We start from the raw sequence: 15,592 nt of genomic DNA, 5'->3' as shown, positions 1-15,592 counted from the left end.
CAAATGGCCGTAAATGAGCATAATTCGCTTAGCAATGTCCACTACGTAATTTCACGAGGCGCTCTTGTTCCTCGGTATATTTTCGATTCCCGTTTCCATTTTAAACCTCAACTTCAATTCCCGCAGTGAAAGTCAACAAAGAAATTTCAACCTCGACCGAATTTGAAAAACACAGCCGAATGAATGTACTGGATATGCCATCTTGGCACACATTCAAGATGAAATCCGCACTCGTCGCTTTATGCTCTTTGCTTCTTCCAAGTCTGGCTTACGCAGCTGAGTAAGTTTCTAAGCAAGCTCCTCCATCCGGTCACACTGTGACAAATTTCAAGAACAATACTAAGACGAAAAAACTTGAGCATTCACTGACCCTCTCTCACAGCGGAAATCTCACCATCACCTTCTTCCCCAGCAGTACCGTCAACAACACATCCAAATCCTCCAACCCCACCTGTCCCTCGGCCGACAACCCCCAATCATCCGCCCTCACCCTAACCACAGCCTCAACCCCCTACACCTACACCTGCTTCAACCTCTCCAGCATCTTCTCCCCACCCAACGGCTCGCAACCACTCACCTCAGTTTTCATCCCCATCAACGGCTATCAACCCGGCCAAGGCGCCTCCAACATAACCCCCTACCCCGGACAAACCCTCGTCCTCGGCGCAAACTACACGATCCTCACCCCACCCACCTTCTACTCCCCATCCAACAACTACACCACGGTACAAATCTCCCTCAGCAACCTCACCAGCGAGCAAGCCATCCCAGGCAAGGCGTCAGGTCGTAGAATCAACGTGTATTCGCTGCCGGACTGCCAGCAGGTGAGTAGCGAGAATGGAGGGAACGATCCGTATGAGGCGCATCCGTGGTATTTGAAGAGCTGTCAGACGGATGAGAGTGGGGATTGTAGGGTTGTGGAGAAGGGGATACTGAGTTTTTCAATTCAGGAGGATGGGACGGGGAGGAAGTGTGATCAGTGGGCGTTCTTGGGAGCTGGGTTGGGGATGGGAGAGGGGAGATTGGGTGTGAGGTGGTTGGTGGGAGTGGTGGGAATGGTTGTGGGGTGGATTATGTTGTGAGGTGGAATGGATAGAGATTTGCTCTACTCTGCTAAGACTTTGCTGCTAGAAGGATTTTGGAGTCGGAAGAAGGCCAAGTTTGGTACCCGCGGTTCTCTTTTTCTTGCTCCCCGTAATCTATACAGGCGACAACAACTCTCAGCAGGACCTATCTGTGATGCTTCTCTGCACTATTCTGTATTTCCTCTATAAATCTCATAGCATTCACATTAAATACCCATTCAGCTTCAACTCATTCCAATCTACACGTTGCTTCTGGCAATCGAGTACTGCAGAGTGTGCCTTCTTGCTATGATGGGTTTTCCACGAACGCGAGTGGCTGTCTTCTCACCAACCTACCAACACCATCTATTGATAGGCCCACTTAATCCAACAACAAAGCTTTGTGGTTCAATGCTTTACTTCCGCATCAATCTCGAGTCGAGACTCAAAGGATAGAACCAAGCAAGCAAGCAGATTCTCGATATATTTACAGATGCTTTGCCCCTCTGGTATATCTCAATACCGACTATTTTCAACAGCATCCTACGCTCGTTAAGACATCCTCAATACTCATCATTCCCCAGCCCACCCTAGGTCAGCATTTCACAAGGATATGTATGACCAACCTGTCTCCCATCACCTTACTTATCCAACTACAAAAGAATTGCTAAGAACCTTTTCAGCGTGTGTGTTCATGGTCACTCAAATCACTTAGTAACTCATCCCAGAACTACCATGCGAGACCCAGCGAACAATCCAACAACCGATATCTGTTGCCCGTATTCCGTATTCAAACCCGACCTCCTCGGATCACCACCTCCTACTCCACCACCCCCATGCATCTTACGGAAACAAGCCACATCATACTTCAACCAGACCACACCCACCGTCCCTCTATCTACCTCACTCCCCCTCTCAACCACACCCCATCAATCCACCATCCGTAAACCATCTAGCCTATCACGATCATAAAGAGAGCTATAGGATCGAGAGACTTGATACAAACAGACATTATAACTACATTACTTTCTATAACACCCTGGTTTTGGTATCACCCATCCCTCCCCCTCCCCCTCTTCCGCCCCCTTCTGCGGCCGAAACTCCCCACCCTAATATCCTACATAATCATACAAAAAACCAAAAAAGAAAATTAGACAACCCCTCCCTCCTCTTCCTCTTCCTCTCTCTCTTGCCCTCCCCCTCCCCCTCCCATCCTACCCCGTACCTCCCACCCATCGCCCCCTCAACCCCTCAACCCCTCAACCCCTCCTCACCCCCTCCCCACCCACAAAAAACTCCGCCACAGCCACCACCCCCTCCTCCAACTCCCTCCTCTCCCTCTCCCTCCTCTCCTCCTTCACCCTCCTCTTCTCCTCCCTGACCCTCTCTCTCTCCGCGACCTCCTCCGCCGACACCTCCTTCCTAGCGACGAACCCCCACACGCTCTTCTTCTTCTTGAGCTGCTGCTGCTGTGGGGGAGCGGCAGCGGCGGCGGCAGCCGCCAATCCGGAGATGTCGGTGGTGTTGGTGGTGGGAGGTGGAGAGGGAGAGGGAGAGAGCGAAAGGACGAATTCGTATGCAAGAGGGCTCGTGGGACTCTTGCTGCTGCTGCTGCTGTTGAAGCTCGTTGAGAGCTCGCCAGCAGGTTCTCCCTCCTCCTCCTCCTCCTCCTCCTCCTCCTCCTCCTCCCGCTCCTGCCTGCCAGATGTGGCTGGTCTGACGGGGCCGCCAACACCGAGGACGTCGGAGCGCCTGCCTTCCTCTGGTGCCTTTCCGTACTTGACTCCCTGGTCTTCGGCCTCGAACTGCGCGAAGAGGCTAACTTCTGAGTTAGCGGTATATGGTCTGACTGGTCCACCGACGGCAGCGATGAAGGAAGACTGGTGGCGGAGGGGTGGGATTTGTGGTGCGGCCTGGGAGGGTTCAGCGACGGTGTATTTAGATCTCTTCTTCTTGATGACACGACGCTCGGGACGGAGGGTGGCTTGAGAATCGGAGGTGCGGAGAGAAGGGGTGCCGAAGACGAAAGAGGCCATCCTTTTGATACTACGCTGCTCTGGCTGACTCTGAGGGTCGACCTTGGCTTGAGAATCGGGAGTTTGAACACTTCCACTACGAGAAAAGCTAGACTTTTTGTTGAGTTTGGGCTCTGCTTTGTCACCCATATCACCGCTGTCGGAGCGCATGTTGGAACGCGATCCTGACGAACGAAGACGGTTGGAGAAGGTAAAGCTTGATTTCGGCTTCAACTTTGGTTGTGGAGTCTCATCATCCTTCCCATTCTCAGGTAAATCATTGCCAGGGCCGTAGTAATCGTCTTGGAAGAAACGTGCAGTTCTGGCCGAGCGAGGAGTCTTAGGAGGGAGGCCATCCTCACTAGATGTCTCGATAGTGTCCTCAGAGCCGCCATGGATGAAAGTTGCAAAGCTAGATTTCTTCTGGACAATTGGTCGAGTCTCACTAGACTCTCGAGGGATAGCGCTGGAAGGAGGATTGGGCTCGGTGGAAATACCAAGGGGGTTGCCTGCTTGAAAATCATCTTTGAGGGCAGATGAAGATTTCTTCTTGCGTGAGAAGAGCGCGTTGAAGCTAGATTTCTTCATTACGACTCGAGGTGGGTAGTTATTTTCTTGAGAAGATCCGCCGTAGGGACGATTTAAGAATTCGTAGTTGTCTGACGGCAGACGTGATTGTGTAGCAGAGTCTGCAGAGGGTTTCTTGGTGAGGATAGATGAGACTTCTGAGCTGGTTGAAGGACGTGGTGCATTCGCAGCAGAGATGTTGGAGGGTGACTTTCTAATTTCGAAGGACTCCCCAAGGTCTTGGGATGTACGGTCGATAGGTTCTGAGTTGAGGCCAGAGGGTGAGCTCTTGATTGCAGGAGTTTGTGACGACGAAGCTCGATCTTTGAGGTTATTGCGAGGTGGAAATGAACTCATGTTTGACGTTCCTGGTGTAGTCGGCTTACGTGGTCTATTGATATTCAATGGTTCGGGCATCATAGCTGGCTCGGTAATCTGACGTCGCGTAGTCGGGAGCGTGGCGAGAGGCGGCAGCGGCTCAAATGGTGGTGGTCCCGAGGCAGAAAACAACCTACTTGAAGATGCTGGTGACCTCAAAAGACTACGCTTTGAGCTTGAGTTATCCGCAGTTTGTGGTCGATCAGCTGGAGTTATGTCTTCAGGCTGCTGGAATTTGGTGAAAGGCATAGCCAACTTGATGGGCGGTGACACAACTTGTTGTTTACTTCTGATTCCCTCAGTATCGATCTGGAGACTCGGTTTTGCTGAGTTGGGCCTATCAGAAGTCTGAAGATCCGACGACAGTGATGGGCGGCGATAAGTGTTGCTCAATCCAAGTTCAGCGTCGAAATCGAATGACACCCTCGGTGTTGAGTTTGGAGTTGTCGTTAGATCTGCTTCATAATCCTCGGGCTTGGGAGCAAGTGTTCTACCTAGAAGTGCTTCCAATTCATCAAGTGGAGGAGGGACAAAGCCCATTGGCTTGGAGAGGCCACGAGCGCGCAATGAAAGGAGACTCTCAAATCTTGGCTGGGACGTAGACGATGTGCTGCGACTGGAGTCGAGTTTTCTGCTGGTAATATTTACCCTAGATTGATCAGGCTGTTCCTGAGTGGATTTGCTGACGTTGACCAAGGACTTTGAGTAAACAGAATTTGCCTCTCCGAATACTCTGCTGGACTTATTGCTCAGTCCGAACTTTGCTCGCATATCAGTCAAGCTACTCTTGGATTTTGGTGTCTTGGGTCTGATGCTATCGAAGCTGGCGCCGCTGAAGCTTCTCGAATTGTTCAATACAGAAGATTCCAGTGTTTCAGCACGTCGAACTCGCAACATCCCGTTAGCAACCTTTGCTTGATCAATCATCTTTGCTGCTAGATCCATATACTTCTCCATGTTTCCCCTGACTGCCAGCCAGTTGTGGCGATTGTCTTGTTGATTGAGCTTTTTTTCAAACTCTATCATGATTGCAGGTCCATTGGCGACCACATCAAGGATGTATCTATAGAAAATTGCGCGTTGTTGATACAATATCTTGGGATTGATCTTGACGGTTGGTAGCTCTTGAAGAGAGGGAGGAAACAAGGTGTTGAGCATAGCCAAGGCCTCTTGCTTGTAGAAATGCTTCGAGAGCAAGATGCTTGTCATGGTCTACATTCGTTAGCACTGCTATCTAATTCAGCTGCAATCAAGCACATACCCATATCCGGAGATCGATGAACAAGTTGGAGTACAACGTCTCTATCCGCAACTCGTTTCCCTGAGTCTGTTCCACCCATGCTAACGCATTTGGATTGCCACCAAGGACGTTTCGCCAGTTGCGCTCATTGATTCCAAAGTTTTCGGCGGTTTCACGTAGGGTATCTCGACGAGTAAACTCTAGATCCCTGATGTAATCTAAAGCTGTGAGTGCATGGTCAAAGTTGACATCCCCAAACTCCTTAATGAAAACTTGCTCGATACAGTATCTCCGAATGAAGTGAGGTGGAAGTCCTCGTGGCCCGCCAGGAGGTTCAAACTCAATATTCCTTTCTGTATTGGCGGCAATGTGCGCGAAGCCAATTTTGAGCAAGGTGTCATTTCCACGGTCCATGAAACGATCATCGGGACAGTGTGTGGGGTCGAATTCAGGTTCAGCTCGAGCACCAGGTGGGTTCTTGATTTCTGCAGCTGTCGAGTCCGCAATGGAGGGGATTATTCGCTCTTGGGAGGAGAGGAAAGCAAGAATAAGCTTTCCATCTCGATCAAGCTGCCACCAGGAGTAAACATCCTTCAGTCGTGGTAAGCTCTTGCCTGAACCTCGAGGTTAGCGATTTTTTCAATGGTAACGACGTCAATACCCCGCAGGACACACATACCAGAGTTAATAGAAAACATTATGCTAATTGGTAGCTCGCAAGTTGTTTGTGGTTCAAGAATGTGATGCAAAATCCATGGCAGCGTGTCAAAACTTCGATCAGTTGAAGTTGATGTTGCGGAGGAAGTTATGGAGGTTGAAGACGTCGGTGACGTTGGCGTTCGAGCAGACGATCGCGTTGTGGAAGGCGAACCTGAAATCGACATTCTGAGAATCCGGCAGAACTTCGAATTAGGTTAGACCCAGGCCACCTCAAAGAATATTTTGCCGACACCGACAACACCATTGCCTTGCGTGTATGATTTCTAGCTGTTCAGCTATGCAGCCTTCTACAGTCCAGTAGTCTTTCCTTCTCACAATCAGTCTGGCCTGACCTTTCCGAGTCCGTACTATCTCAAAGAAGCTCGCTTCATATATAGATAGAGATAACAGCGTCTTGCAGAGACAGAGGCTTGGAGTCCAGTGTTATCTCTCTTTTGATGTGTCTCTCTCCCTCTTGACCCTTGCAGTAACTCTGATATTCTTCGCGCGTGAAGCCCTCAAAACAATGTTGTTAACAACAAACAACAGAAAATCAGTAGTAATCACTGCATAGCTGTTAGTCAGACTCCAAAATATCACGTATAATAATTACATACCATCAGAAATCTTCTGTTGAAGAATGTGTCGTCTACTTTAACATAGACATGTAGAGCCTATATTTGTGGGTGCCATCTCATAGTTATCTGGTGCCCTCGGCCCATTGCAGCGTAAGTAGCAAGCAGGTTGCCGGTAGGTGCCATGGTCCGGGCAGGTTCCATTGTGCCTGACAGGCCAGTTGGAAGAGGTCCTCTGAGAGTGCATTGATCTCATGCAGAGATATGCCGGTGTGCAGCTGGACATGGACCTCCAGTTGTTGCTACGGGAAAGATGACGGTCGGGTATCCCTCCCTGCGGCGATCATGCGCATCACCCGACAGCCGGAATTCTCTTCTCATCTACATTGGGAGATCAGGGTGAAGTTTTCTTGCCTGAACTGGAAGGCTGAGAGTAAAAACAAACGGCTGTTCATGCAAGGCAAGGAAGTCTTCCTATATCGTTGCGGTTTCCCATGATGACAAGCAGAAGTGGCAGTTTGGACAGAAGTATGAATCGGTATGATTATCAGTGCATAGAGTTGCTCAGAAACAAGTGTTCAAGTCGATTCCCGCGAAGCCAGTCGGATCAAGTATACGCCACACGTCCGTGCGAGAGACGCAGAGACTCTGGTGTGGGTGGGAGTAACGAGTAGGAGTCCATCATGGGGCCAGGTTCTCCAGAAACGGTTGAACTCCCGAAGGTTCAAGTGCGTTTCAGGCCGAACATTGGATGAATTGAACGAAGATACCAGAATTTGGGTAGCACGGGTGCTGCAACTTGCCTTTCTCTGCCATCAAAAGTTGCTATATCAGTAAAATGTTACTGAATGATGGACTCTAGTCTCGTATGTCTTGCCGTGTTTGACCGTTTACTGTCAGGTATGGGTCTCCATCCCGCTTGTCAGATATGATGCATAGTCCACGACATTTTGCAACTTAGCAGCAGTCATGAACCGGCATGTCCCCCGTATAGTCTGATGTAAAATCTTGGTAGCGAGAGGTTCGAGGTCATCTACAGGAGGCTTTGATGAAGATCAGGAAGGCCAGGATCTTGCGAAGTGATGGGGGTGCTCAGCCAGGGTGTGGTCCTGACGCAGAGAAGCCTCTGAAAAGCAGCAAACTCTCGGCGGCATCTTGTGGGACGTTACAAAGTACTTACCCAGCCTGCATGAGCATGGTAGTACAGGTCACGACTTCCTCGCAAGGCAATTACTATGTGGAGCTACGGGGAGAAACTCCGTGTGACCAGTGTTGCTGCGAGAGAGAGGGGAGGGTTCTGACTTCTTATAGATCTGCAGCTGTGAATAAGCGAGGCTTACACTGTAACAGATAGATAGTGTACTCTATGGAATGTTGCTAGTCGCTGTATTAAAGAAGTAGCTTTATATGCCGATAGGGGTTTGTGCTTGAGAGGCTATTGTGGCGATGTTACCTTCACCCTGTCAAGTGAAGGTCGAAAGAGGAATGAAGGGAGGTAGTAGTGAAGTATCAAAGCGAAGCGTTTGCAGCCCCTGATTAGGTAGGGCGGATGGTTCCCGCCAGATAGGCATTTTAAGCGGCTGACTAAGTCATGACTTTGACAGTTCAGATATGAGATATGAGATATGAGATATAAGCACAATAATAATCCTCGTTCGTCTGAACTCTTCTAATAATAAATGATGTATTGATATTAGTACTCTTATGATCTCTATACTCCACTATAATTATAAGGGCTCTATATGTTTTGTACTTACCCTATAGACGTGATACAAAATTCAAAAGAATATTGAAGGATAGAAAAATGAAGACAACAGATTATGCGCTAGCTCGAGTTAATACAGGATTGAAGTAGAGGAAAGCAGCCCCATCACAGATATTTTGTTTGATGTTGCTGCGTTTGTCGCTCGCTTCGCAGCACATTCCCAGACTGGAAGCGTCGCTGAGAGAAAGTGGAATTCCACGCTAAGATAAGATAAGCGAGACATCACGTCCCCGTCAAATTCCTTTCCCTCTTCCTCATCAAAACATCAACTCTTCACGATCATAACAATTCTCCCAAAGTCCAGATGGCGACATTCTCAAAGCGCAAGTACCGTTATTCGACTCTGCCGAGTGGTGAGTTTCCCGGCATTTGGTTTGCAGTCGATCAGTCTGTACCCCGCCTCTTCGGAGGATCTGCCATCAAAAATGCTTCTTCCTGTTTCCAGGGAGGATTTCCTGCATGACAGCCAATATTGAGTTCTCCATCCTCAAAGTCTATTAGTTCAACTGCAATGCATCGTCACCAACGTCACACAACACTTTCACAGCCAATAGTCCGTTACCTACAGTATGCAATCCTGCTTTTCGTTCCGGAAGACCGAGTAGACAAAGTTGTCGCATGGAATCGTCGATTCGAAGGATCAATTACGGGCTGAGGTGAGGTCATATTGGACCGTTCGGACAGCTCACATGATCTTATCCGCATACACGAGAACAGCTCCAGTTACCAAGCAGCTCCCAGCTCGTACCTGACTGGGCCAAGGCTAGAAGTGCTACGGTCAAGGATCTTAGTCGCCTCGGCTCTGACATGGTTGATGTGTCACAGAACTGAACTGAGGAAGATCCTATGACGCTGTTCTTCACATTATTATTGTTCGCATTCGCAGCATTGCGATGCACCAATATTTCGAGTCAACAGTGGATCCTAGCGAAGTTTTGCCAGAGTGCCGTTGTCGACGGTGTCTGTGTCGCAAGTTGCACATCCGCTTCCAGAAGCTGAAGCTGCCCCTTCGTTGAAGCGAAGTGACATGTTTCACACCGCCCAAACGGGCAGAACCGATGCCCAGCCTAGGCGAGCCAGCAAAGTCTGCGAGCTGAAAAGGGGGCGTCGAGTGGAAATAGGAATGGCGCCTGAGAACACCCCTCTATTGAATCTCTCTAAGCAATTAGCAGCATCGCATTGGTTGTTTTGGATGTCAATCGCAACTTCTCCAGCCACGCTGCTGTTCCGCATTGCCGTGGGACAACAGGCCAGACAGGGAGGACAGCAGCAGGCTCGCAGGGTCAACATCACCTCACACCGAGTCAACAGCAAGGACGTCTAAGTCTAAATATGGACATGCTACTCCCCCCCCCTAAATAGACGTTAAACGTGGACTTTTGTGGGCTGAAGTCCTGGTAGGCCTTTTCTAAGTGGTTACCTCCCCTGATAGGCTCAAAGCACGAGCCAGATTCTGGTCAACGGTCAAGGCAAGGGTAGCTTTAGAAGGTTCAAGATACACTTAAAGCCCTGCTTAAGGCTAGGAATCAGCAGAATCATTGGATTAACACCCTAGCTAGCTACCCACACAAGGCCCAGTTTTCATGAGGTTTACTCCGTAACGTATGTTTAGGGGGGGAGGAGAGTAGCTGCAGTACAGTACTGTCATGATCAGCACGAGGGACGGCCCCAGTACGAGAAACGGGGACGCCCTTATGCCGGGCGCGCAGGCAAAGTTCGTATTTAAATGCGCCGTGGGCCCGTGGCTGCGCAGGCGAATCAGCTTTCGGTAAGGCCGCCAGCGCCGGCCCAAACCCCCTGAAATGGGAGATTTGATCCCCACCAAAACAGAATCATCAACTTCCCCAAGTGGTGAGATCGGACGGCATGGGCTGGAGCCTGGCGGCCTGGCGGCGGTGTCTGCGGCGTCACTTTAACGTTGCTTTGCTTTTGCGTTAGGTTAGGGCTGGCAGCGGGTCTGCTGTCGTTCCCAGCCTGTACCCAGCACCCAGCACCAGCCATCACCTTCAAATACAGAGCCCGCCCCCGGCTTTTCTCGAAGGACCTTTTTTGAGTAGGTTTCTTGCATCTTGCATCCTCTCACACACTCGCTCAACAACATCTCTTTATCTATATATCGACTTATTTAATATATAATTCCTCCCCTCGCCCATTATGCGTTCCGGTCTTCTTTTGCTGGTCGCCTCGGCGGCCTCCGTCGTCACGGGCTCGGTTCTCCAAAACAGAGATGCCCCTGCCCTACCAGCTTCCGCGTTCCCTGCGCCGAAGATGCTGTCTTTTGAAGATGCCAAGGCAGGAAAGGATTTGGAGGGCAAGAACCTGAACGTCACCCGTGTGTCGATGGCCGATTTGCTTTCCCAAGGAGCAGCAATTCCACAAAGTGCTTCAGCAGCATCGTGTAGCGCTTCCCCAGGCATGAGATTCGAATGGCGCCAATACTCCCAATCAGATCGTCTTGCTCTGGTCCAATCTATCAGATGTCTGATGAACAAGCCCCCGTCTGGGAACTTCCCCCCAGCTGCCAACAGATACGAGGATTTCGTCCGCCTGCATCAGATGTGGACCCCTAATATCCACGGCAACGCCAAGTTCCTCATCTGGCACAGATACTTTGTGTGGACATTCGAGCAAGTGTTGCGCGCAGAGTGCGGCTTCAACCGCGCATTCCCATGGTGGGACGAGTCAAAGGATGCTGGAAACTTCGCCAAGCTCGACATGTTCTCGCAGCCATACTTCGGGAACCTGCTACCGGCGCAGAGCAACGGTCAGGGATGGTGTATCAACAGCGGTGCCTTTGGAGGAATCACCCTGCACATTGGCCCGGGAACCAGCAACCAGAACCACTGCATGACGCGTGCTGTCAACGAGCAGTTGACGTCGCAGTGCAACCAAGGCTACGTTGACTTGTGCAAGTCGCGTGGCACTTTCGCCGAGATGGCAAGTTGTCTCGAGGGAGGGTAAGCAGTTCACGCTTTTTAGTCTTGCTACAAGACAGAGAACAAATAGAAGAATTAAACTAACGCGATATATAGACCTCACGCTTACGGCCACAATGGTATTGGAGGAGTTATGTCTGATGTTTATGCCAGTGTCAGCGATCCTACATTCTTTATGCATCACCTGTTCATCGACCACAGCTACCGCGTCTGGCAAGCCGCCGACCCCGCTCGTTACCAGACCCTCAACGGCAACGACGCACAAGGAAAGCCCCTCACATTGGACACCGTGGTGTCGGTGGGCGGCATCCGTCCCGATGTCAGGGTCCGGGATATCATCAACACGCTAGGAGGAACTGTCATCGCTGGTGTTCCCTTCTGCTACAAGTACAACTACTAGGCGGTCTTTATCACCTAGGGTGGGAGTTGTACATTTTCAGTAGTTGATAGAAGGAGGAACTTTGTTATTTAGCGGTCGGATACTTATTAATACCAAACAAACTATTTCCACCGCAGTTCTAATTCTTGAATTATGCTTGCCATGTTTGAGCATCATACTATACTTTCTCCCACTGCATGAAGCTTATCCATTCTATCACGCCCAGTTCATGTTTGGGTAATCCACGTTTGTTCAATCTGTCCATGTGACAAACACAGCCTCATCCATCAATTCATTAATCAGCCCTTCAGCTCTCCCTCAACTCCTTCGCCACACAACTTGACGCCACCAGTTCATCGAATTCCCAACGCGAAACAGATACCCATGAACCCCAATACCGCGTCATGGCCTGATCTTAACCTCCCATCGAGTTTCAAACCAATCAATAAAAATAAATCCCAATCATCCCATTTTTTTCCCCCCGGCAAATAAACACCCCTGCCCTGCCTCGCACTGTACTACTACTGTTTCAGAAATCCTAACCCAACGCAGCGCAACCCCAACCCACCCCGAAGTATCCGTTCGCTGCAGATTGCCTGCCTGCCCTGCCTGCTTTTCGGTACCGAGAAACCGAATCCATCCATCATCTGGAAATCGAACAACCAAGCATGCACGACAAAGAACAAAAAGCGGATTCTCACAATATCGAATTCCTTCTTCGTATATATAGACAACAAGTAAGTAAGATTCCACACGATACGAGCGATGAAGAAAGACAGGAGGAAGAGTCCGAGCAAGAGCAAGGAGGGTTCTGAATCAATTCCGTGTACTGTATATTGCCATGCTGCATACCTAGGGTGTGTGTGGTGCGGTGCGACATAGTGAGCTAATCGGGTTAGGTGTCCACACCCCTTTTTCTGGGCAGGAAAGCTTATTTTTTTTTGGGAGGGGGGAGGGGGGGGCAGTTCCCATCCCTTTTTTGCACCTCCTAGCCGCAGTGCGCCTCTCGTTTCCTGCTCCCCCAAATATTTGGCTATTGGGGGATAGGATGCTTCGTATAATTATGTGGAATTGGGTCCGGTACCTACGTGCACTTGAATTGAATTATTGATCTGTATGGAGGTAAGCAGAAGCTGGAGTAGATTTAGTTGGGTCATTTCGCATTTCGCATTTCTTATTGGTTGTTGATGTTTTGGGCTGGCACGCTGGCTTACATTGATAACTTACTTCAGAGGTGAGATAAGCTTCGTGGATCTGTTTAGCTCAGATCTAGATCCGGAAGTCCGGAGACTCTGAGACTCTGAGACTTTGAGACTTTGAGACTTTGAAACTTTAAGTTGATCTACTTTACATTAGTCTACTTTAATTTTGACCTTCGAGAGCTTGGACTGTTGAGCCGGAGGGCCGGAGGAGGCGATTCTGGGTGCGCTCAGATCTAGGCTCTCATATGTGTGTTTGGACAGCAAATGAGCCAGCTGTGGGTGCGCATGCACTGTTCTCCATGCGTTGATAGGACACGACGGGAAACACAAGGGACATAGAAGGATAAATGGACATGTTGGGCAGGGCATGATGTGAAGATGGAGTCGTTGTGCATCTCTTCAGCCCGTCCTATTGAAGCAGAAGTACAGCCCAACACTCCTTCGGTCGAGATAATATAATGTAAGAATACAAAGACGAGGGATACTTGGCACCTTACACCATGATACGTCTTTCAAAAGGTACCTCTATATTCTTCAAGCTAACTGATTTACCTTCACTCCACTACAGCATCTACTCCATCTCCCAAAACCCGACCTACAACTGTTTATAAACCCCCTTATGATTCTTCCTCGGGAAATTCTCCCTAAAATACCCCAACTCCGACAACCCCCTCCCCATAATAGCAAACGTATCTGCCACCACCACAACAAAGCTCTTCCCCCTTCCCATCATGGCCTTCGTTTCGGGCGTACCCATCGCAAGTCCACTAGCAGGCATATTATGCTTCGCCAGCGTACTCTCATACAACGCAACAGCCTCCAACCACTCCGGTTCGGAACCTGCAATCCCACCTCCACTGAATCCCATACTGATCCTCGCATCTAGCGAGCCGAGCCAGACGGACGAGATCTCATCGCCGCATTCGGTGAGGATAGCGTCGAGGTTTTGGATTCCTTGGTAGCTCTCGATTTGGATCACGATGGCGGCTTGCTTGTTGACGTTCTCGTGGAACGTGAGGGATGGATCGAGAGGTGTGTCTGAGATGCCGGGGAGGTAGCGTGCTGGTGGTGCGGAGCGGGTGCCGTTTCTGATGGCGCCGTAGCGGGCGGCGGAGACGATGTGTCGTGCTTGTTCGACGGTGTCGACTTGTGGGACGACGATACTTGCTCCTGCATCGAGAGCGTAGCCGATGTTTTCGTGGCTGTGGCCGGGAACGCTTGGTAAGTATGTTAGAAGTGCTGTGATTAAGTGAGAATTTGGAGACGTACCGGACGAAAGCCATACTCTTGCCCTCGCTGAAGAATTGGACGTCGTGGACCATCTAGATGCCTGTCAGCTTCCTTTCTTATGTGCTATGAGATCAGAAAGTCTTACTTGTGTCATCGTCTCCACGTTGGTAGAAGCATGCTCCCAATCGATCCAGACAATATCGAAACCAAGCTGGGCAACGACTTTTGCAACAGGCGGACATGAGAGGCCGCAGAAGAAGCCGATGAGAGGAGGGATTCGTCCATCGTGTGCATCTTGAAGTGCTTCTTGTGCTCTGTGTGGTTGAAGTAGAGATGGAGCTCTATATGCAGCCATTCCTAGCTTTGCAACTTGCTCGGGGTCGATCTTTGCGGGACCAGCGGTCTCATTCCCATTTGGTGTCCCATTTGTAGCCATTGTGGATCTTGATCCCTGTTGTAGAGAGCAGAAATATTGTGTGAGTCTGAAACGGGAATTTTCACGTAGTAGAAAGTGGGAGTGACGATCATTTTATATGCTACAAGTGCATCAGCATTTTCGTTGATAAGTATACCAACATACTGATTATCGCATCTCGGCATTTGCTAAGAGGCCGCGGATTGCCACATTGGGGAGCCGAGCGCATGAGATCGTGCTAATCAGTCCCACTAGGTTCTTCCTGATGGGGAGGGCAGACTGATTGGAACATTGATTCCTCAAAGGTCCAGAATTACTTACGTATTGCTTAGCAGCTGAAGTTTATGTGGATTACCAGAGCGGGCAATGAGGCTGCATCAAACCCAGCCATTGGTGCTGTTCGCGATTGGCTCGTACCCAAACAATCGTAACATCTACCTTGAAAGGTCGATCTTAATTAGTTCTGTTGAATGTTACTTGTTGGCTTAGCTTCTGTTGTTTTTCGTCCGCGTGGGTATTATTGTTTGCATTGGGGTCTGGATCTGCACGATCCTTTTGCAATGTTTGCTTTGAAAACCCCGGGATGCCAATGCCAAAAATGGGATGTGAGGCATGACAAGTTCGTCGATCAGGTACAGAACCTACGTCGTGAATCAGGTCATGCATGTGTAAGCTTATCAAATTCGCTGGGGCAATGAAATTGGCGGATCTGTTGACCCTTCGATCACTTCCAACAGAAAGCTTATTTCCGCCACTAAGCAGCCAGGCAAAGACAAGAGAATTATCAGCTGAGCATGATGTAGAGCGAAGAAAAAATCAAGCGTAAACAATCTGACTGTATAAACATCGGAAAAGAGCAAGTATGGTGAGAAATCGATGAAAGTCCTGACTTCGGCAATTCGGGTATTGACGACGCGTTCCCGAGATCCAGTGAATCTTTCTACTTCCTGAAAAACACTGAGCCTTCGACGCAGACAGGATCGGCTATTAACCAGAAGTAGCATTTGCAAAATTCAAATTTCCAATCGCATAGAAATGTATATCAGTAATCGAAGAGTCGGTTTGAAGGCGAGCTCACATAATCCACCAGCTCGTGTTACCCGTTTTGGCGAGATAACCGAGATGAG

The 15,592-nt window shown here is 49.6% G+C and overlaps 4 protein-coding genes across 4 annotated transcripts; 2 read left to right on the top strand and 2 right to left on the bottom strand.

The window, feature by feature from the left end:
* Positions 1-105: 105 nt before the first annotated feature.
* Positions 106-1,314, top strand: ONS95_014162 (uncharacterized protein). The gene is made up of 2 exons (XM_058507816.1): positions 106-280; positions 383-1,314. The coding sequence occupies exons 1-2, from the start codon at positions 180-182 to the stop codon at positions 1,080-1,082; spliced, it is 801 nt and encodes a 266-aa protein (XP_058356987.1). The 5' UTR covers positions 106-179; the 3' UTR covers positions 1,083-1,314.
* A 1,009-nt stretch (positions 1,315-2,323) lies between these two features.
* On the bottom strand, positions 2,324-8,045 carry ONS95_014161 (uncharacterized protein; the record flags this gene model as incomplete). Its single annotated transcript, XM_058507815.1, has 4 exons — positions 6,581-8,045; positions 5,944-6,529; positions 5,286-5,878; positions 2,324-5,236 (listed from the first exon to the last, which is right to left on the bottom strand). The coding sequence occupies exons 2-4, from the start codon at positions 6,146-6,148 to the stop codon at positions 2,324-2,326; spliced, it is 3,711 nt and encodes a 1,236-aa protein (XP_058356986.1). The 5' UTR covers positions 6,149-6,529; positions 6,581-8,045.
* Positions 8,046-10,156: 2,111 nt separating this feature from the next.
* Positions 10,157-12,458, top strand: ONS95_014160 (uncharacterized protein). Its single transcript, XM_058507814.1, has 2 exons — positions 10,157-11,260; positions 11,336-12,458. The coding sequence occupies exons 1-2, from the start codon at positions 10,458-10,460 to the stop codon at positions 11,637-11,639; spliced, it is 1,107 nt and encodes a 368-aa protein (XP_058356985.1). The 5' UTR covers positions 10,157-10,457; the 3' UTR covers positions 11,640-12,458.
* Positions 12,459-13,415: 957 nt separating this feature from the next.
* Positions 13,416-14,486, bottom strand: ONS95_014159 (uncharacterized protein; the record flags this gene model as incomplete). Its single annotated transcript, XM_058507813.1, has 3 exons — positions 13,416-14,037; positions 14,090-14,142; positions 14,196-14,486. 3 exons carry the CDS (start codon positions 14,484-14,486, stop codon positions 13,416-13,418), a joined length of 966 nt encoding a protein of 321 aa, XP_058356984.1.
* Positions 14,487-15,592: the final 1,106 nt, after the last annotated feature.

This window comes from Cadophora gregata (genome assembly GCF_030347475.1).
Source record: "Cadophora gregata isolate MNR1 chromosome Unknown scaffold_8, whole genome shotgun sequence".
In the NCBI taxonomy this organism is placed as follows: domain Eukaryota; kingdom Fungi; phylum Ascomycota; class Leotiomycetes; order Helotiales; family Ploettnerulaceae; genus Cadophora; species Cadophora gregata.
The sequence above is the reverse complement of the archived record's forward strand: the minus strand, read 5'-3'. Positions and strand labels throughout refer to the sequence as shown.